General features: G+C 41.6%; 1 protein-coding gene across 13 annotated transcripts in view; it reads right to left on the bottom strand.

The window, feature by feature from the left end:
- Positions 1–17,145, bottom strand: part of myo1b (myosin IB) — a 69,518-nt gene extending 52,373 nt beyond the window's left edge. For 5 of the 13 annotated variants that reach the window (XM_036004069.1, XM_036004071.1, XM_036004070.1 and 2 more), the window contains exons 1-3: positions 16,862–17,145; positions 7,908–8,055; positions 5,158–5,273 (exon numbers count right to left, since the gene is read on the bottom strand). In XM_036004069.1, the coding sequence (XP_035859962.1) occupies positions 5,158–5,273; positions 7,908–8,033 (242 nt within the window). In that variant the 5' untranslated portion in view covers positions 8,034–8,055; positions 16,862–17,145. Of the gene's footprint in view, positions 1–5,157; positions 5,274–7,907; positions 8,056–16,861 lie in introns of those variants that run through there. The other 8 variants (XM_036004073.1, XM_036004075.1, XM_036004074.1 and 5 more) reach the window with 3 other exon arrangements.
- Between the last annotated feature and the right edge of the window lie 836 nt (positions 17,146–17,981).

The raw sequence follows: 17,981 nt of genomic DNA on the forward strand, positions 1-17,981 counted from the left end.
TAGCTACCAGCAGGATCGAGACAGGGACCAGGTTATGTGAATTTAAACAATGTCTGAGTTGAAAACGCATCTTGTTGACACGTAAGGGCCCTGTTCATGTGGCACGGACATATTAATTGCATTTTGTGTCTGTTAAGAGGCACAAAGGCCCCGACCACTGCCGTTTTAGCTCAGTGGATGCTTGTAGTACGTAGCTGCAGCTTCTCCGTGTTACCTGCACTGATTCGGGTCGGGGTTTTTTCTATCGAAAGTACTCGCGTAGCATAGCGATCAAGACTAACGTAAAAAATGACCGGAATTCTCCTTTAATTAAAGATTTATATAACACGTAGCCCATGTTTTTAGAGGACATGGTCGGTCGTGGCTACCCATACCGTTGTTCACTGGGTGTGCCACTGCAACTTCCTAGCTAATGGATGCCTGAACACATCCCAGCTCTTGGAAGTGCAGTCATTAATTATCTATCACACGTTAATCCATGCAGTAAATCACGGAGTGTCTATGATCAGTAGTAACCACACATAATTGTAACATCTAGCCATCTTCTTATCTGTGATTATTTTCGCTGCGTAGCCTATGTTTAGATTTGACCGATGGATATTACGACGCGATGGGCAGCAGCTAGCGAGCCGTCCAAAGCTAGCTGCAGCTAGCTCGTCAGCTAGCCGGGGTAGGAGCTCCGCAGACCCGCATTTAACTCGTTTTTGAAGCTAGTTTCCGTGCTATGTCATCTTTAATTTAACCGATATTTTTTGTATGTGTGTTAAGTTAAATGATCAATGGAACGGCTTTCTTTTTTGGATATGTAGCTAGGTCAATGAATAACCGGTTAGCTAGTTATGTGGGTCATCATCGGGTTGGACCTGTTAGCTGGTTAGCACGGCAGCTAGCTGGTTGAGGATCATTTTATTTATCACTCATTTCCATTTGAAACAAAGGCAATACATACACATGCTTGTGTTGGTGAGGATTACTCTGCACATTGTGAATGTGAGAACACAAACACGCACGAAAACGTATGAGTTTAGCTTGCCATCCATCTACAGCATAGCTCTTCCGCCGTCCGTCATGGCGTTCATAATTCGCGCGAGTGGAGCGTGACGTCACGTGCAAAGGGTCAATATAAAAAATCTTAAACATTAGAATCCAAGTGGGTGCTGCTGACTGACACAGTAGCATTATTTACATTGTGTGTGTGTGTATGTGTGTGTGTGTGTTCTGAAGGGGGTTTAAGGGTTGAGCAGTTATCTGTTGCTTGTCATTTTGAAAAATAGCAACAGTAAGGTGAGAAATTCAATGGAGCAAGTATTTCCCCAATGTTTAATGAGGTATTGAGACCCCCGATGCTCTCAGCGCTGAATACACACTAACAATGTACCAATTAGTAGTAATGACATGACTTATTTCGCTCTTATGTATGTTCAGTGTAAAAAAAAAAAATCTCAGGCTGGGAGATTATTATCTCTGCAAACAATCATGTGACGTGTCACAACACCATCTTTCCTGCAACAACATACAACGTATGATGTGGGCTATGGCAAATCAAAACACCCCGGTGAACTACTAGACCTTGACCGATGCAACCTGTTCTGAGCTGCTGACTTTATACTGTTCAATAGTCTGATGAGGATCAAAGACAGGAAGAGGAAGATTCCGCGGACCCCCTGTTACCTTAATTAAAGCCCAACACTGATCCCCTTCAGTCAATGCGCTAGTAATGCCCCTCAGCCATGTTAAAGCTCAGCCATGCAAAAATAACAGGGTCATGAAAAACTTTTTCTGCTTTGGAAACATCACCAGAAATTGGAAGTCATTTTTTTTTAAATCTAAACATCACCTCATCTTCTAAAAGTAAGCATTAAGCTCAAATCCAAATTTTGTTGCACTCATAAAAAGAAATCAAACAAAAAGGTTTGTATTTGTTAAATGTCTGTTATCTCAGTATGTGTTTTTTGTCTGCCTTGCTCAAAATGCAAATATAGCAGTGTATAGCAGCAAAGCTGTATGACAGTAGAGCTATAGCTAAAGCATAGCGAGGCTGATTCTCATGAACTCTTTTTTTTTTTGTTTCAGTTTTTTAAACTGATTTACAGAACTCTGGTGTGTCTAATAGATGCATTTACTGTTCTTGCTTTGCATTATCTGTGGCATTAAAATAACTTACCCAAATCAATGTGAAGATAAGTGAGCTGTATCTTATAGGGTAAAGTGGAAAGAAATGATTTGCCTTGTGTTTGAGACATGACACATCATGCATTTAAATCCCCTGTGATGCTTAGTTGCTCGCTACTCTGCTTTGAATACCTTGAATACCAGAATACCAAACATCCAAATATGTTACCAAACCGCAACCATCCAGCTGCTTCTAGGCTTATACATTTTAATGTATTTAAAAAAGTCATACTCCAAATGTTGTCTCTGTGTAGAAATAAAATAGACATTGTAATTTAAAAAAGGAGCAGTTAGCTTGCACAAGCAGTAGGCTACAATAGAGGTCTTGTCCACATAGTGAAGTTGCTAACGTTAGCTTAACGTTAATCAAGCTCAATGTTGGATGCATTTGTAACGTATATTGCTAGCTTTCAAGATACAAGACGTAGTAATAGTTTGGAGGTGAAGAATGTGTTTTTCCTTTGACATGCTAGCCGTTTCTCCTTGCTAGTTGTTGTGCTAACTGACGCTAAACAGGTCACAGGGTTATCTGCATTGAACACACAGATACAAATTGCTGTCTCTCTTCTCATCATTTAATTAGACAGCTCAAATCTCTAGACAGAATACATAAATGAATGAATAACCGTAGAGTCATTTTGTTTGCTAAAAATGACATGGAGTTGAAAATAACTGTGCTGACGTCTATGACAGGACTGAGGGTTTAACATTACTTGTGGACAATCAATGCAAAGCCACAAAGCTTGGTCCAGATGGCCTGACCAGAGGATTAAGATCAATTTATGTAGCATGTTGAAACAATCTGCCTTTGACTGGCATTTTAGCTCTTTTACAAGAGCCTGTCCTATTAAAAGAGGGCTTAATCTTCTTTACTTACAGACTAATGGTAAGATGATTTTCAACATGTTTAGAGAATGTTCATTTCAGTCAAGAGAAAATAATTTCTTTTTGCAAATGTAACTAAGTCATCTGACACTAGAGATGCAGAAGTTGAGAACAGAGAAGGACATGGCAGGCTTCTTTCTATTTGACCATGCCTCTAGTTTGTATAGTTTTCTGGTTGTGTATTCTATTGCAGCTGGTTCCACTTTAGAAGGTGATGGATTACATATGCAACAAGCATTACATCTGTCAAGTTTTAGTCACAAGCTTTAAGTTAGCAGCTTTACGAACCATACCAATGTTTTTTTGCATGTCCAGCTCATATACATCCTCATCACTGCTCTTCTAAGGCAGCCACTGGTTTCAGTTCATGTCAGGTATGAAAATGATCTTGCAAAGACGTTGACAAATAGTTGGCTATTTAGCCTTTGGTAACTATGTAAATTATCTCGTGGTAATGCTAAGAGCAGTGACCATTTTTGAAAATGCTTGTCCACTGCCAAACAGCAACGTTGTTTAAATGCTCCAATATTAACAATCATTGGGTTATCCTTCTAGCAACGTACCTATTTGGTTAATGTCAGAGTTCACAGATTGGGAACACGTGGGCATATGTGCTTTACACAATATTGGTTAAATGGCAGACTTTACAGAACAAAATGACAAGAGACCTTCTTTATCCACTTCCAGTGCAACATTTCTGTTATAGGTTTTAATTACCAAGCTGGTCTGTCAGATGAGCTGTGTTTACCAGAGCACAGCCAGCACATGTCCCAGCTTTATGCCAACAAAAGCACACAGCACTAACAGAAGTTTTATTTTGAAGGGGAATTTCTTGTAAATTAGTTATCATCGCTCAACAGGTAAATCACAACACCTCCTAAAAAACTTGATGCCTTCCTTTAAAACGGTACACTGAGTAGCTGACCATGAGAAAACCTCATTGTACAGAACAGAAGGGCACACATTACCCCGATTTTGTTTACTCTCCACTGGCTTCCAGTAAAATACAGAATTGATTATAAAATCTTAGTTTTAACTTTTAGAGCACTACATGGACAGACGCCGAAATATATCGCTGATTTGTTGACCCCTTACTCCTCTTTCCGCACGCTTCGTTCCTCAGATCAAAATCTCCTGATGGTCCCAAAAACCCGCCTTAAAACTCGGGGAGACCGCTCCTTTCAGGCAGTTGCTCCCAAATTGTGGAATGCCCTGCCCCTGTCGCTGCGTGTGGCCGATTCTATTGTTTCTTTTACAAAACAGCTGAAGACACTCCTATTCAGACAAGCTTTCACTTGACTGAACTATCATTGTTTTTATGTTTGTATGATGTTTTTTAAATTGTTAAACTTGCTGCATGTAAAGCACTTTGTGACTGTCTGTGATAGGTGCTATATAAATAAAGTTTACTTACTTACTTACTTACTTACACACCAGCAGTCTCTACCAGTATACAAAATAAAAGAGGGGAGAGACAGGCACTGTACAACTAAAGGGAGAAAAGGGGGGCAAAACGGCCTGGAACTGTTTCATGCCAGTTCTGTATAGCTGGCTGTAAAGTAAAGCCAAGGAGCTTGCTTTTGTCTGCAGGGAGTATGTCTGTTCTGGGACAAGGGCACTCTCGCTCTTTGAGTCCATCTCTCCGAGGGGTTTTGCTGCAGCCTAGAGACGCAGCAGGCTAATTGACGAGTGGCGGGCTTTGTTTTCTCTTGGCAGCCTCACAGCAATGCTGACTTAATGTTGCCAATGGACAGATGGCATGCCACAGTGCTGAATGGCCACCAAGTGCACCAGACTGACTCTCCATGCAAGAGCTAGTGTCCCTCTGATCTCAGCCCCCTCCCTACTCCCCTTCATTAATCACTGGGACCAAATTGATAATCCTTACAGTGGTTTGCAATACACTGTATCGTCAATGGACAGATGACAGATCCTGGTCAAAACATTCAAACTAACAAAACCTTGTGAAGTGCCATCCTTAGCAGTTCTTAATTACGGCAAAAACCTCACTGTCAAACTCTAGTGCTTGAGCCTTAGGCAGGACGTGACATTTACATAGATACCAGGTGGTTTTGGAGGAGACCTAGGAGGCGGACTCACATGTGTGGACTAAGTTCATAGAAGTTCCTGTTGCGATACTCCTCCACTTTTTCTGGCGTGAAGATGGGCAGTGACCTGTAGGGGTTCATGGAGATCACCACACTGCCAATGTACGTCTGAAAGAAGAAGAAAAAACTAAACCGTTAGTAGGAATCCACATTTTTTTGTTTAACACAGACTGGTTCCAACAGCTTTTTCTCCCCTCTATCCATTTGGGTGTTAATTGCTAAGTCTAGGTGGGAGGAATTCTGCCACTGTCAGCTTTTCCCAGCTGGGTGTTCTTAATGCACTGTCGAGGCATGCAATGCCTGAAGTGAAACTAAAGACATGTAAAAACAAGGAACATTTCATGGAATCTGTGGGATGGGCAGTATACACAGACTGTAAAGTGGTCAAGATGCTGAAGGAGGGTTTTAGTAATGTGTGCAAGTATTCATGCTGCCATACCAATGCTTGACATGCCCATTATGTAATACCTACAACTCAAAAACTGAATAATTTTAAGTTATTTGCTTCCAATTAAAAACATTGTAGCATTGGTCAATTACATAAAATGTAATTACAATGCAAGACATCTAACATGTCAGCAGTGGGGTTTTAATCAGACATCAACAAAACATAAAAAGCACTGCTTTCGGTTTCACATTTCATATAAATTTTTTTTTAAAAAAAACACCTTTATGTAACATTTGCACAGGTATTAACAGATATCTGAAAGTGAATGTAACCAGCCATCATCTTCCACATCCTCCTACGCTCAAAACCCAGAGAGCACTTTCAAACATCAACCTGAAAAAATGTTTCTTTTCATTTGCTTTCCATGGTAATGGCTGTTGCATAACCCACTCTGACAAGAGCGGAGCATGGCCTTCCCTGTGGCAACGCCACAGCCTCCCACAGACTCCTGTTCAATAGCCCACCGGAGGCAAAGCGAGGCTTTTTCAAGTGCAGAGGACGGATAACAAAGGGAGTGTGTGCAATGTAAACAAAGTTCCACGTGATAATGTGGGTGTTCTCTTGACCAAAACCACAAAGCACATTAAAAATGACAAAAAACTAAACAAAACATTTACTGTTTCCTTTTTTTGCATTTCTACACCTGCTGTCCTGCTCGTTATAATACGCCATCTGTTCAGTCACTAAAAGTATAGCTGCGTGGATGATACATCACTTGCCCAACAGCTACATTAATCATTTTTTTCAGCAGCAATGATAAAAATCACAACACTTTAGCATGAAGGTTTGGAAATCTGTGTACAAGACAGCAGAGATAGGACTTGTTCATTACAAAACTGGCAGGTGTTTACGTGAAAAATTGGGACTTGGTGTGAAAAGACCTTTAGGATCTAGGATTATGAGTAATTGAAAAAAAACGGGTGGGGCTGAAACCTCAGCAATTATGTACAAAACACGTAGGTATCTTGATATCTTCCTTTGTCATTAAAAGCCATTAAAAAAAAAAAAGGCGTAGATGGTAGTTACAATTTAAGAGAATCCATTTGGGATAAAGAAAGGCACTGATCATCCTGCCACAGTTTTGGTTTGACGGAAAAGGGAATTAAACATGCAAGTAACAACGCAGAGCTAATGATTAAAACAAAGGAGGGCTTCAGGAATTAAATAAGCATGCAAGAAACACATTGATTTTATCTTGCTCAGAAAAAGATCAAGAGTCTGACATAAGAAGCAGGGCATCGGTTAACAGGGACACTTCCATTCCCTTTGATTTTCCACAGAGTTACTGGATACATGATGCGCTGTCCCTCTGGAAAACAAAGCCATGTTTCTTTGGCTGTGAGCTGTCATATGATAGTCTGGGGTGGGGGTTGGGGCCATTTGTAAAGAATGATGCCACATGAGGGAAAAATACATTCACAGGCAAGGATTGTACACCACAGATTTATTGGATAAGTACAGGCTTCAGTGCTTTCCCTGGTCATCACTCTTGAGGGGCAGCTTGTGCCACCAAAAAGCTTGACATTTAAGACTTCGAGCCATGTGATTTACCTTTCCGTGAACGCGCCACTTTTACTTTCACTTCATGGCAGCCAGGACTAAACTAGGTAATAGTGGGCAATATTATGATTTTGCATCTTGGAGGAGCGTAGATTACATAAACAATTTTAAAAAAGGGTTTAGGACCGAAAAATTGAGGGCATCTGAAATGTAAAAACATCATTCCCATTCCTCAGCAGGATGTGGGCTGCATCTCGGCAAAATATCTAGCGCGTCGCTAAGGCAATCATCGCTATATGAGGTGACATCATCCCTTGGGCCCTGGTCCCTGTGAGCCAACAGGAACCAGAGCAGAGCTGTAATCATCTTGGCTGACGTCGGGAGCAGCCAACCTGCAGAGAAGAAGTATCACAGCGCAAAGCCCAGAACCAATTGTCTGATGAAGGGATGATAGTTCAACAACCCCCTTTCTTCTAGAGATTAGCCAGCGAGCCTTCCAGCTCCTTCTTGTCCCTGAGCTCTGGATTTCATGCCTCATTTAAAAAAGGCATCCTCTACATTCCTTGGTGATGTGATTTATTGATTGGTTGGTTACTGTGGTCTCTGTATCTGTGCCACTGTGGCCAAGACTAAAATGAGTGAGGGAATGAAAGAACAATAGAGTTATGAAAAGTATCTGCACGTTTCCTTGGGGAAGCCGTCTAGATCAGTCTTTGGAAGCAGGGACAAGCCATATTGTTACACTACTACTCACTGAGGTTTAGCTACGTTGATACAATCAGTGGTAGACTTACGTAGATCTCATTGTGGTCAAAGCGCTTCCTCAGGTTCTCGATGAATGAGTCTTCAGACAGGGGTTCTAGGAGGACCATGTCGCCAACCCCAATCATGTTGTCTAGAAGTGACGTCTTCACCTCCATTTTGGCTGCAGGTGTCCGCCCCCTGCAAGAAAAATTGAGAGGAAGGAAAAGATACATCACACATACTGTAAATAAAAAAAATAAAAAAAGTTAGGTGCAGAGGTTTTTGGACCACTAGTGGCGCCACACACACACACACACACACACAAATACAGTTTATTTAGTGTTATGTATTTCAAACTGATTGAAACTATGAAACTTTCCGCTCGTCCACTACTGTTTAGCCTGTGCTTCCGCCGTCCGTCATGGCGCCGTCACGTGGTCGTGTGATGTGTTTGCAAAGGGTCAATAACCTTGTCATGACCACACACACACACACACACACACACACACACACACACACACACACACACACACACACACACACACACACACACACACACACACACACACACACACACACACACACACACACACACACACACACACACACACACACACACACACACACCTTGATTACACCGATAAGGCCATTACTTTGTGTTGGTTGTCCATTATTTGTGAGGCCCAATAAAGTTTTTTAAGAGCCATTCTCTGATCGGAAAATAAGCAGTCCTAAACTTAGCCAATGCAAATAAACTCCGGGGTGAACATGTTTGGACAGCAGTGGTTTGACTCAAGGGGAGGAGCGGGGTCTTTTGATTGGCTATCCAGTCCCGTGGCATGTGAGAACATCCCATAGGCTATTACATAACTAAGGAACTTTGTCCTTGACCTCTGGGTGTCCGCTCAGCTGGAATCTGCTCCCGTTTCAGGACTTCTAAACGGCATCATGGCTTTTTCTGCACCAGTCTTGCTTGTTGCAGCAATATAATATTTGGGGCTGGTAAAGGATGTGGGCTGGAGTGCACCATGACAAAGGCACTGCTGGGGGCGGCAGTTTTCTGTCCCGTGTTGCCTTCCGTCTCCTTTGGGACAGTAATCCCAAAGCTATTGGGCCAGAGATAAAAGAGGGGCCTACGAAACATTCAGGGCCTTGACACAGGGCTTTGCTGTACTAAAAACCCAATGTCTGCTGTTGTGACAGGCTGTCCACAACAGGCTAATAGATCAGGCCATGTAGTCCTCTATTGTTCACTGCTCTCTTAGCACAGATGTGTTTTTTTTGCATAACCAGAAACAGACACTGGCTGGTACAGAATAAAACAATATGGCAAAGCTACATATCTATCATGCACTCCGTTTTAGATAGGCTTTCAAATAAATAAAGCAGTGAAGGGAATTGGAAGAAGAAGAAGCACCGAAATTAGCAAACGCATGATGACAATGTGGGCAAAAACAAAATGTTGTATAGATTAACACAGATATCTGATAATGCAACCACAGAAGTGAAGTGAAGTGTGAAGTGGGATGTTCTTGTTTGGGGGATTAAAACAACTGGATCAGGGGATAATACAGTATGTGACCTGAAACAATTGCCCGACAGCCAAAACAGGACGACTCGAAACAACATAGCACAAAAAACCCAAACTTTGTCGACAAGACATAACCCTCTATCATCTGTCAAAATCAACTTTTAGCAGCAACTTCGGAGCAGCATGACGTTCCTGAAAATAAAAATTGGATTCCCGGTGTAGACTTCCCCTTCACTTTTTCCCTGGCTTCTGTTCCCCTGCAGGGCACAATGTTAGTGGCCCATAAATAAGTTGCCCAGCTCTTAGTGGGAGGCAAGACTCGAGTTCCAAAACTACTCACTCTCACACTCAGCATGAAAACAAATCTTTGAAAGGAGGGCTGAGACAGAGGCGGCAGAATGTTGAAAAATGATTGATGTTCTTTTGCAATTAAGACCTTTTTTAAAATGGGCTGTAACAGCTCCATCCCAACTCAGAGGCATGTACAACATAGGGGGAGAAATATTTGCTTACTTTTCAACCCAGTCCAGTGAGGTCTGTTACTTTGTGCATGCCGACTAATGCAATGTGCCGCTCTGATGGCACTGTGCCAGCGGCGGCTCATGTCTACCAGCTGCTTTGCTTGTCTGCAACGCTACTTTAAAAATCAAGTTATTTCCTTTTTACATTGTTGCAGAGGGATGAAACGGCAATCAACTGCTCTGTGATCTCACATCATAGGCCATGTTATCTGTGGTGCTTCAAAATGCTGCGGCTTTGCTACAACATTCCAGGTTTTTGTTGTAGATACTGTATCTACAACAGAGCATTACATTAGCTTATAGATAGATTCCTAGAGTAAGAATTTGACATGCATATAACTTGCATGTAAATACACACAAATTCACAAACAGGTCATGGCCATTATTTAATATTGGTCATCCTGAGAGCATCAGATGATGAATGTATTAGCCAGGGACAGCCACAATCAATATTGGTAAAAATCAGTTACTAAAAAGTAGTTAACTAACCAGCTTCTGCAGACTTAATACTGACTGGCAGGAAGTGCATAGCCATGCTACAGTGAAAGTGCTTAGTTTACTCTTTGGTGTGAACAAACAGGAGTCTAAAAGGACACAGCCCACTCCTTAGTGAAACCAGATGCTGAAGCCTTTAATGTCGCCTAAGTGCCCATGCTATTCTGACCAACAACATATTGCATCCGTCTGCAGCCTGGATGCTGCGTGCCCTCAGCTGATAACCCACTACCCCAAATTTGGAACTGGCTTCTAGGCAGCCAGTGACACAATCCCATTAATAGGAGTTGCTGCCTGCTGTGTAACTATTGTACTGGATCCACAGCGGGAGAATGAGAGAAAAACCGGACAGTCTTGATTAAACTCGGGGGGATTATCCTCATAGCTGAGTGGTGGAGAGGTGACGAATATAACCAGTCTATGTTGGTAAAACAGTTGTTTAGTGGGTTGCCTCAATGTACACACTTTTTTTTTTTTTTTTTTTTTTTAAATTAGCCTACACTCATGTTATCTGTCTAAATCAAAGTGACTCTAGTATGAACCTTTGACTCTCAGAACTGGATTAGAAGTGTGCTGCTTTATCAATCTCTCTGATGCATTTTGCATCAGAGAGATTGATTAAATCTCTTTGATGCATGTTTAGGAGGTAAGCATCACATGTGCCCACATGGTTTAGCTGCTATTAATCTTAAATCATAATCTCGTGAATCTGTGATGTAGTGAAACTTATGGTCAAATACCCCTCCTCTGGATGTATGTCAGATGGGAGTATACACATCATTTAAGTTTGGCACATTAACTGCTGACCTTACTCATCCATTAGATTATGTTAAGAAAAAAAAATACAATACAATAGGATTTCATTATAATTAGTTTTTGCTAGGGCTTCCTGGTTCTCTGCTATCAGCAATATAAATTCAACATAATACTTGCTGCTGGCACTAACCCCCCCCCCCACACACACACACACACATACACACACACACCCCCTCCCCCCTCCTCGATGTCATGCAATGTGCAGCATTGCTGACGAAATCATCAAGATCACACCTTAAATGTCAGTATGGGGAGGTTTTGATCCTACACACAGTACAAATTAAAGAATATTAAATTAGAGTTTGAACTATAAATACTACAGATTAAAGTGGTGTATTTAGAAGAGCCAAGTTGCTCAACAGAAAGAAAAAAAAAAACACGAGTGAGAGATTGTGTGTGTTGGGTGGGCTGGACCCTGGGGATTTCAATGCCTGTCACCACCAATATTATGAGACACCCTATGCTTCCTGATGCTGACATTGACCTAGATTTCACGGCCAGATCAAGCTACGAGGGACAACATGAAAAAACACCATTAAATGTACATATATTATTTACAGGCCCTAGACGTGAGGCCACGTTTTCTTTTCTGTCCTTTAGCAAGGAGAAACGTCACTCAACCAAAAGGTCAAAGGCCGTGCTGGCACTCACATGCACGCAAAACACGCAAGTAGTGAAAGTACACAGAAAGTGGAGCCAATAAACCAGCCGTTTCTCGCTAGGGTGCATGTGCTTGATTAAAAATAAAAAGCAGCTCAGAGTGGCCATCAATACAATATTGTCATCATGATCAACAAAGCAAGCTTGCAGTCTACAACGTCATGTGGTGTGAGAGAAAGCAAATGGTCATTGTGTGAGCTACACGGAGAGATGATTGGCGTCATTCTACCTTGGGAGCGGTTGTTTGAGAGAACATAAGAGGCGTCTCTTTGCAAACAAATGATAATAAAAAGGCATAATGCAGCATAATGGCCCGTAAAATTCCCTGCAGATCGGGCTGGCCTTGTCAGGAGGTAGGTGACTCACAACATCACAGGCTGCAGGTAACGAAGGAGATTAAAGCCCTCCCTACTGGAGCAGCAGCAGGGCATGGGGCTGTGCCCAACAGCAGGCCAGAACAGAACAGAGAGGACGGAGGTTTTAAAAAGGGGCAGAGAGCGAGATGCTGCCTGAGAAAGTGACCTGGAATCCAGGGTCCTCAACACCGCTCCATGTGCACATCTGTGCGAGAGTGAGTGAGCAAAGGCTGGCACACGGACAATTTGGCAGGCCACTCGCAGGCACACTAAGACTGAACAAACCCCTTTGACACAACTTGCACTTACTGACTGCTGATTTTTAAGATTTCTATCTTCTGTCAAAAAGTGCGGACATTTGCGAGTCAAATGGAGCTTTCATGCCAAACAACCTTCCAGCCTGGTTAAACATAAACCTGTAATCCAAACAAACACTGCGCTTTATTTACAAGACAGCTCCGACAGCAGAGAGAGACTGGTCGATTTGCAAAACATGAGCCTACAGCTGGCAATCAAAATGACAAAAGGATCAAACAACCATACCATAACGACTCCACCAAGCATACAAAACCTTGATCGAAAAGAGACCAGATGACAGGAACAACTGTATGATGTGTTCGCTTTTAAACAAGGCCCTGAAGACATTTTCCTTATTAGCTTGTTACTATGATAAATGGGATCCGACATGATCACAAAATAGTCTGCATAATAATAATAATAATAATAATAATAATAATAATAATAATCACATCGTCTAAAAAAGTGTCTGCAAACAATTCCTTTTTTTGTGGAGCAGTTTATACCCCGGCAGGAGTTTAAATGAAAGTAGATTGTGCAACACAGCTACCAAGCTGCAATGGCTCCCTCCGTTTTGGACTATTTGGCTCTCCATTCCCCCAATTAGAAAATTGAATAGGCTATATAAGGAAAATGTTATAGGACTGAGTTTTAATCTTAAATCTTTGTGCATTTATATATTTTAACAAATGGAGCAGATGAATGTTTGTCATTTCCTCTTTCTCTTCATAAGCAATGGAGCACAAGTGTGCTTAGACATATTATGCACTTCTTAGTTTCCTTTGCAGTATAAACACACTGCAAAAAAAACAGGTGACCAGGTTAAAAGCTATGGGCCTGTACCACTGATCAACAGCATTATATGTATGTATGTATGTATGTATGTATGTATGTATGTATGTATGTGTATATATATATATATATATATATATATATATATATATATTATATATATATATATATATATATATATATATATATATATATATATATATATATATATATATATATATATATAGTCAACGGTCCTCTTCTGGATCCTTAGGGTCCAAGCGGTTGCACTTTATGAGTACAACAGCTCTAAAGCGGCCTAACCACTTAGCAACTATCTAATGCATTCACGCAGGAGAACCCTGCAAGGTTACAATTTTCACTTGATTAAAAGTACATGACTACATTCAAACGTTTCCCCCAGACTGCTCGGCATTAGCAGCTATGGCGGCGTCTGCACAACAGGCAGTCAAACACTTGGTCTGGCTTGGTTTGCCATAAATGAATGGAGAAAGCAGCTGCAGTGGACTTAACAAAGCAACAGTGAGCTGAATGAAAAATGTACAGCGTTATTACTCTAGCTCCACGGGGAGACTTGGAGACGTACAGTTTAAGCAGTTAAGTTGAATTGGTGGAAAATGTTCCGAGTCAAACAGCACAGGGGAAAGTTCTTTGCTAGGATAGTGGACTGGAAGGCAATGTGTGATTTGTTTTACCCTTTCAACTCAAAAGTAGCATAAAGCAACAGAACACACACACACACACACACACACACACACACACACACACACACACACACACACACACACACACACACACACACACACACACACACACACACACACACACACACACACACACACACACACACACACACACACACACACACACACACACACACACGATCTGGTGTATCACAAAGTCACTGAATTGGAGATGCAACTACATATCACTAACAGGACTTTGGATGCTTCCTGGCTTTAGAAAATCCTTTAACAGAGGCTGTTGAAGGCTTTTCATGATCCAGTCAGTGGGGCTGTATGTGTGCCCCTGTCCACCTCTGTTGATGCAGGGTGAACACAAGGCGCACGCCTCACTACGCTAAGCTGCACGGGCAGACAAGTGCAAACAATATCCATCACCATGGAACTGGCCGGGGGACTTTGGTCCTCTATACACACCCAATTATACCACTGCATCTCACCCGAAAGTGTTCATGAAGAGGCTTTTTGGCACACTGAGAAAACACTGATGCAACTCAAAGCAGGCCGGCCAACAAGCTTACACTGAGGAGAGCGCCTAGAGAAGCCAACAGTCCCACACACTGACGTTTCCAAGTCTGAGCTAAAACGGTTGTTACTTTTTCCAGGAGTCTGTGCAACTCTGAAGGCTTACCACACACTACCTTTCACAGTCATCTTACATCACTGTTTGTTTGATCAGCGCGGGTAATAAAGTTCCCATCTGGCTTCCCGAGAGAGACTCCGGCCAACAGAGGCGGGACATATTTGTGGAAAACCACAAAGAGAAAGACACAATCCTTAAAAAAAAAAAAAAAAAAAGTCTTATCTGATCCTCTTGGGATTTTAAGTTCACAAATGGAATTAGGGGTTAAGGATTCAAAGCAGAGCCAAGCATAGAAACAATCTGGCATCAAAAGACAAGCCAGAACATTTAAAGCAGAACAAGACTGCAAGTTTGTAACATTTCCACTGAATTCATGTTTTGAATCAGTTGTGGCCCAATACATCAGAAGCATTAATGTGTGTATATACTGTAGCCTAAATATGTGCAAATGTTCATAGTTTGACTTAAACTGCTTCATACTAAAAGAGAAAAAGCCAAGGTAAAACTTAGCCTCTGTTTAGACTGAGTGTAATCAGCAGTTTGTGCAGGCCTTGACTCACATCTGAAAACATCTATCACAGTTGCTGTTTGCAATTACAAAATGCAGACACATTCGATGCATTCTACAGAAACAAAGACATTAGGCTACATGCATCCATAGTGATTTTACAGCAACATGTCTTCTATGGTATAATTATTTAGACCAGAGATCTTCAACAGGTGGTCCGGGGCCCCTAGGGGGGTCCTCAGAGTTGCTGCAGGGCGGCCACCAAATTATTGTTTGATATTTCTTTGAAAGTTTTTCTTGTTTTTTTTTTTTTAAATTAGAATATGCCTGAAAATAGACATTACCATGAATCCAACATATTATTAGCAAAGATAAATCGGCGTATTTGTAAAAAAACAAACAAAAAAACATTTAATTTACACAATATTGATGACTCGCTTTAGTTAAGCTTAAGGATGCACTGTGCCTTTCACATGTATGTTTCACATTAAAACATGATGTATAAATATAAATACTGATCCATCCATTTTCATCTATGCAGCCCACTTTAATATGCAACTAAATCTTGCTCCATCTCTCTTTCAGTTATGGGGTCCTTGGCCTAAAAAACGTTGAAGACCCCTGATTTAGACTATTATTGTATCTAATGCAACCACAGTGTATTTAATACTGTAGTGTAGCCCCCCCCCCCCTAAATCTACTACAGTTTTCTTCCCATAAAGGCATTCCTCTCCTCGTTTGATTTTATAAGTTCCAGGCTGGATCCCACAGGGGGATCCCAGCAGAAAGAAAGCAGGCCAACTCTGACAAGAAGGAACTCTAGGATGTTTCTCAGAGAGGTGAATAGTTTTATTCATGCAGTCCATGCTGGGCAGTAATTTATTCCAGTCAGCGACGGGCGTACTGGAGGCTAAACCCACCTTCAGTTAGTTTAAAGCTGGCATTGATCTTATTTTTGTATAGCCTATCATACATCCAAGTGGGGATGTAAGGACATACTTTTAATGAAATTACTTTGAATGATCCCAACGTGGCGATCAGAATTTACTGTTTTCATTCAGCCCTACTCTACACAACTGACGGAAAACGCCCATTTCACAGAGAGCTTGCCATTCACACATTGTTCATTCAGTTGTGTGATGATACACGAGCATTTGCCGTTATAGGCCCACTCTATCACAGCGCCATCTGAAAAGACTGAACTCTGAATGAGTTTTTGAGAGTTGACACATGTGCTGCTGTCCCTGCGTCGGGGTCTGCAGTGGTTTGACTGACTCTTGAATGACTTAAGACGGTGCTTAAACCCGCAGATGTATGCAATTAGCGACAACAATCGGAAATGCTAAATCAGCCTTGGTTGGGGTTAAGAAAGAATTAAGACAAACATCGAAACTAAACTCGGACATAGCTAGTCCAACCAGTTTTATCCTCCAACCATTGCAATCCTTAGCCTACACAAAGAAAAGAAAGATAAACAGAAAAAAAAATCCCAACCCCCTCCTGCACGAAGTGAGGAGGAATGAATGAGTTGGGGAAGCAGACGGTCTAAAGACAATGCAAACTTAACTTTGGAGAAAAGTTGCAGCGACTGCAACGGTGTAACAAATATGATATATGACCCTAACCATTGGCTAAGAAAGGACTCGCAGTTGTTACATTTCCAGCACCTAGCCGAGTAGCAAACAGAAGATGTCAAACTTGCCTCTTATCTCTACAAGAGTTGATCCCTCTCGTCTTAAATCCACTCTACGGACAAAAGTAGGATCCCAGAGGTGTTTCTCCAAGTGTGGAGTGGCTCCTGAAGCCCTTCTCCGCTGCCTTTAGTTTAACTCGTGTCTGCTGTGCTGGATGAGGCGGAACGCGGCTCTCATCTGGATCTCTCAGCACTTTGAAAGGAGCTCTGGATGGACTTGAGAGTGCAGGGTCCGCCGGGCGTAGGGAGTGGCTGGAGCGGCGTCTCTGGGCTAGTCCAGCGTCCCCTAATCACCTCCAGCGCGGGGGAGGTGGGGCTGTGATGCCTTCAAATGTTGTCGGAAATATTTGGTTGGCCACATGAAGCACTTCATGACTCCCACGGTGATTGTGTGGAAATACAAAGCTTTCCATAAATTTAACCTCACCAAACACCAGCCATTTATAATATTGTACCTCCCATCCAAACAGCATTAACTCATATGCCCAAACCTTCTTTGGGCCAGAGGGTAGACTTGTCATGTAGGCCTATTTTAAACTATTTTGTTTGGCATACATGTAAATAATAGCAATCATATAGCTAAAAAATCAAGCTTTACCCAAAAAGGGGTGAGGGGATTTAATTGAACAAACATAAATTCCTAGAATTAGAACCAAGATTTACGAGGAGAATGGTAACGCACCATTAAAGTTGTCCCTTCATCCCATAGACAGATAAACCATCCGCCCGACAGCACAACACCCCCCTCCTGTGTCTTAATGCTAGATAGCAACGACTTGTTGACTCGTTTTATTAATGATAGGCTAACTCTTGGTCATTTTGCTGTGTCAATAAAGAGGGATAAACGCACTTCTGACGGCCAGAAAACTGATCCATTACAGTTGTTTGGGGTGTGTGAGACATGTCTTCTATTCATTGACCCGTTAACTAACCTACTTTTTTTTTTCTTTTTTTTTTTAACTTCAAACTGTTTTTGTTTTGTTTTTTTCTTTCAATCTTTATTGAAAAAAACATATAATAATAACAATTAAATAAATTACAATTGGGATAAATACACTATATAAAATTGTGATAACAAAAAACCTTCTATAAAAGCTTCTTTAAAGACTTCACAATGCAGTTTGACAGT

Source organism: Sander lucioperca, chromosome 8 (genome assembly GCF_008315115.2).
Source record: "Sander lucioperca isolate FBNREF2018 chromosome 8, SLUC_FBN_1.2, whole genome shotgun sequence".
NCBI classification, from domain to species: Eukaryota; Metazoa; Chordata; class Actinopteri; order Perciformes; family Percidae; genus Sander; species Sander lucioperca.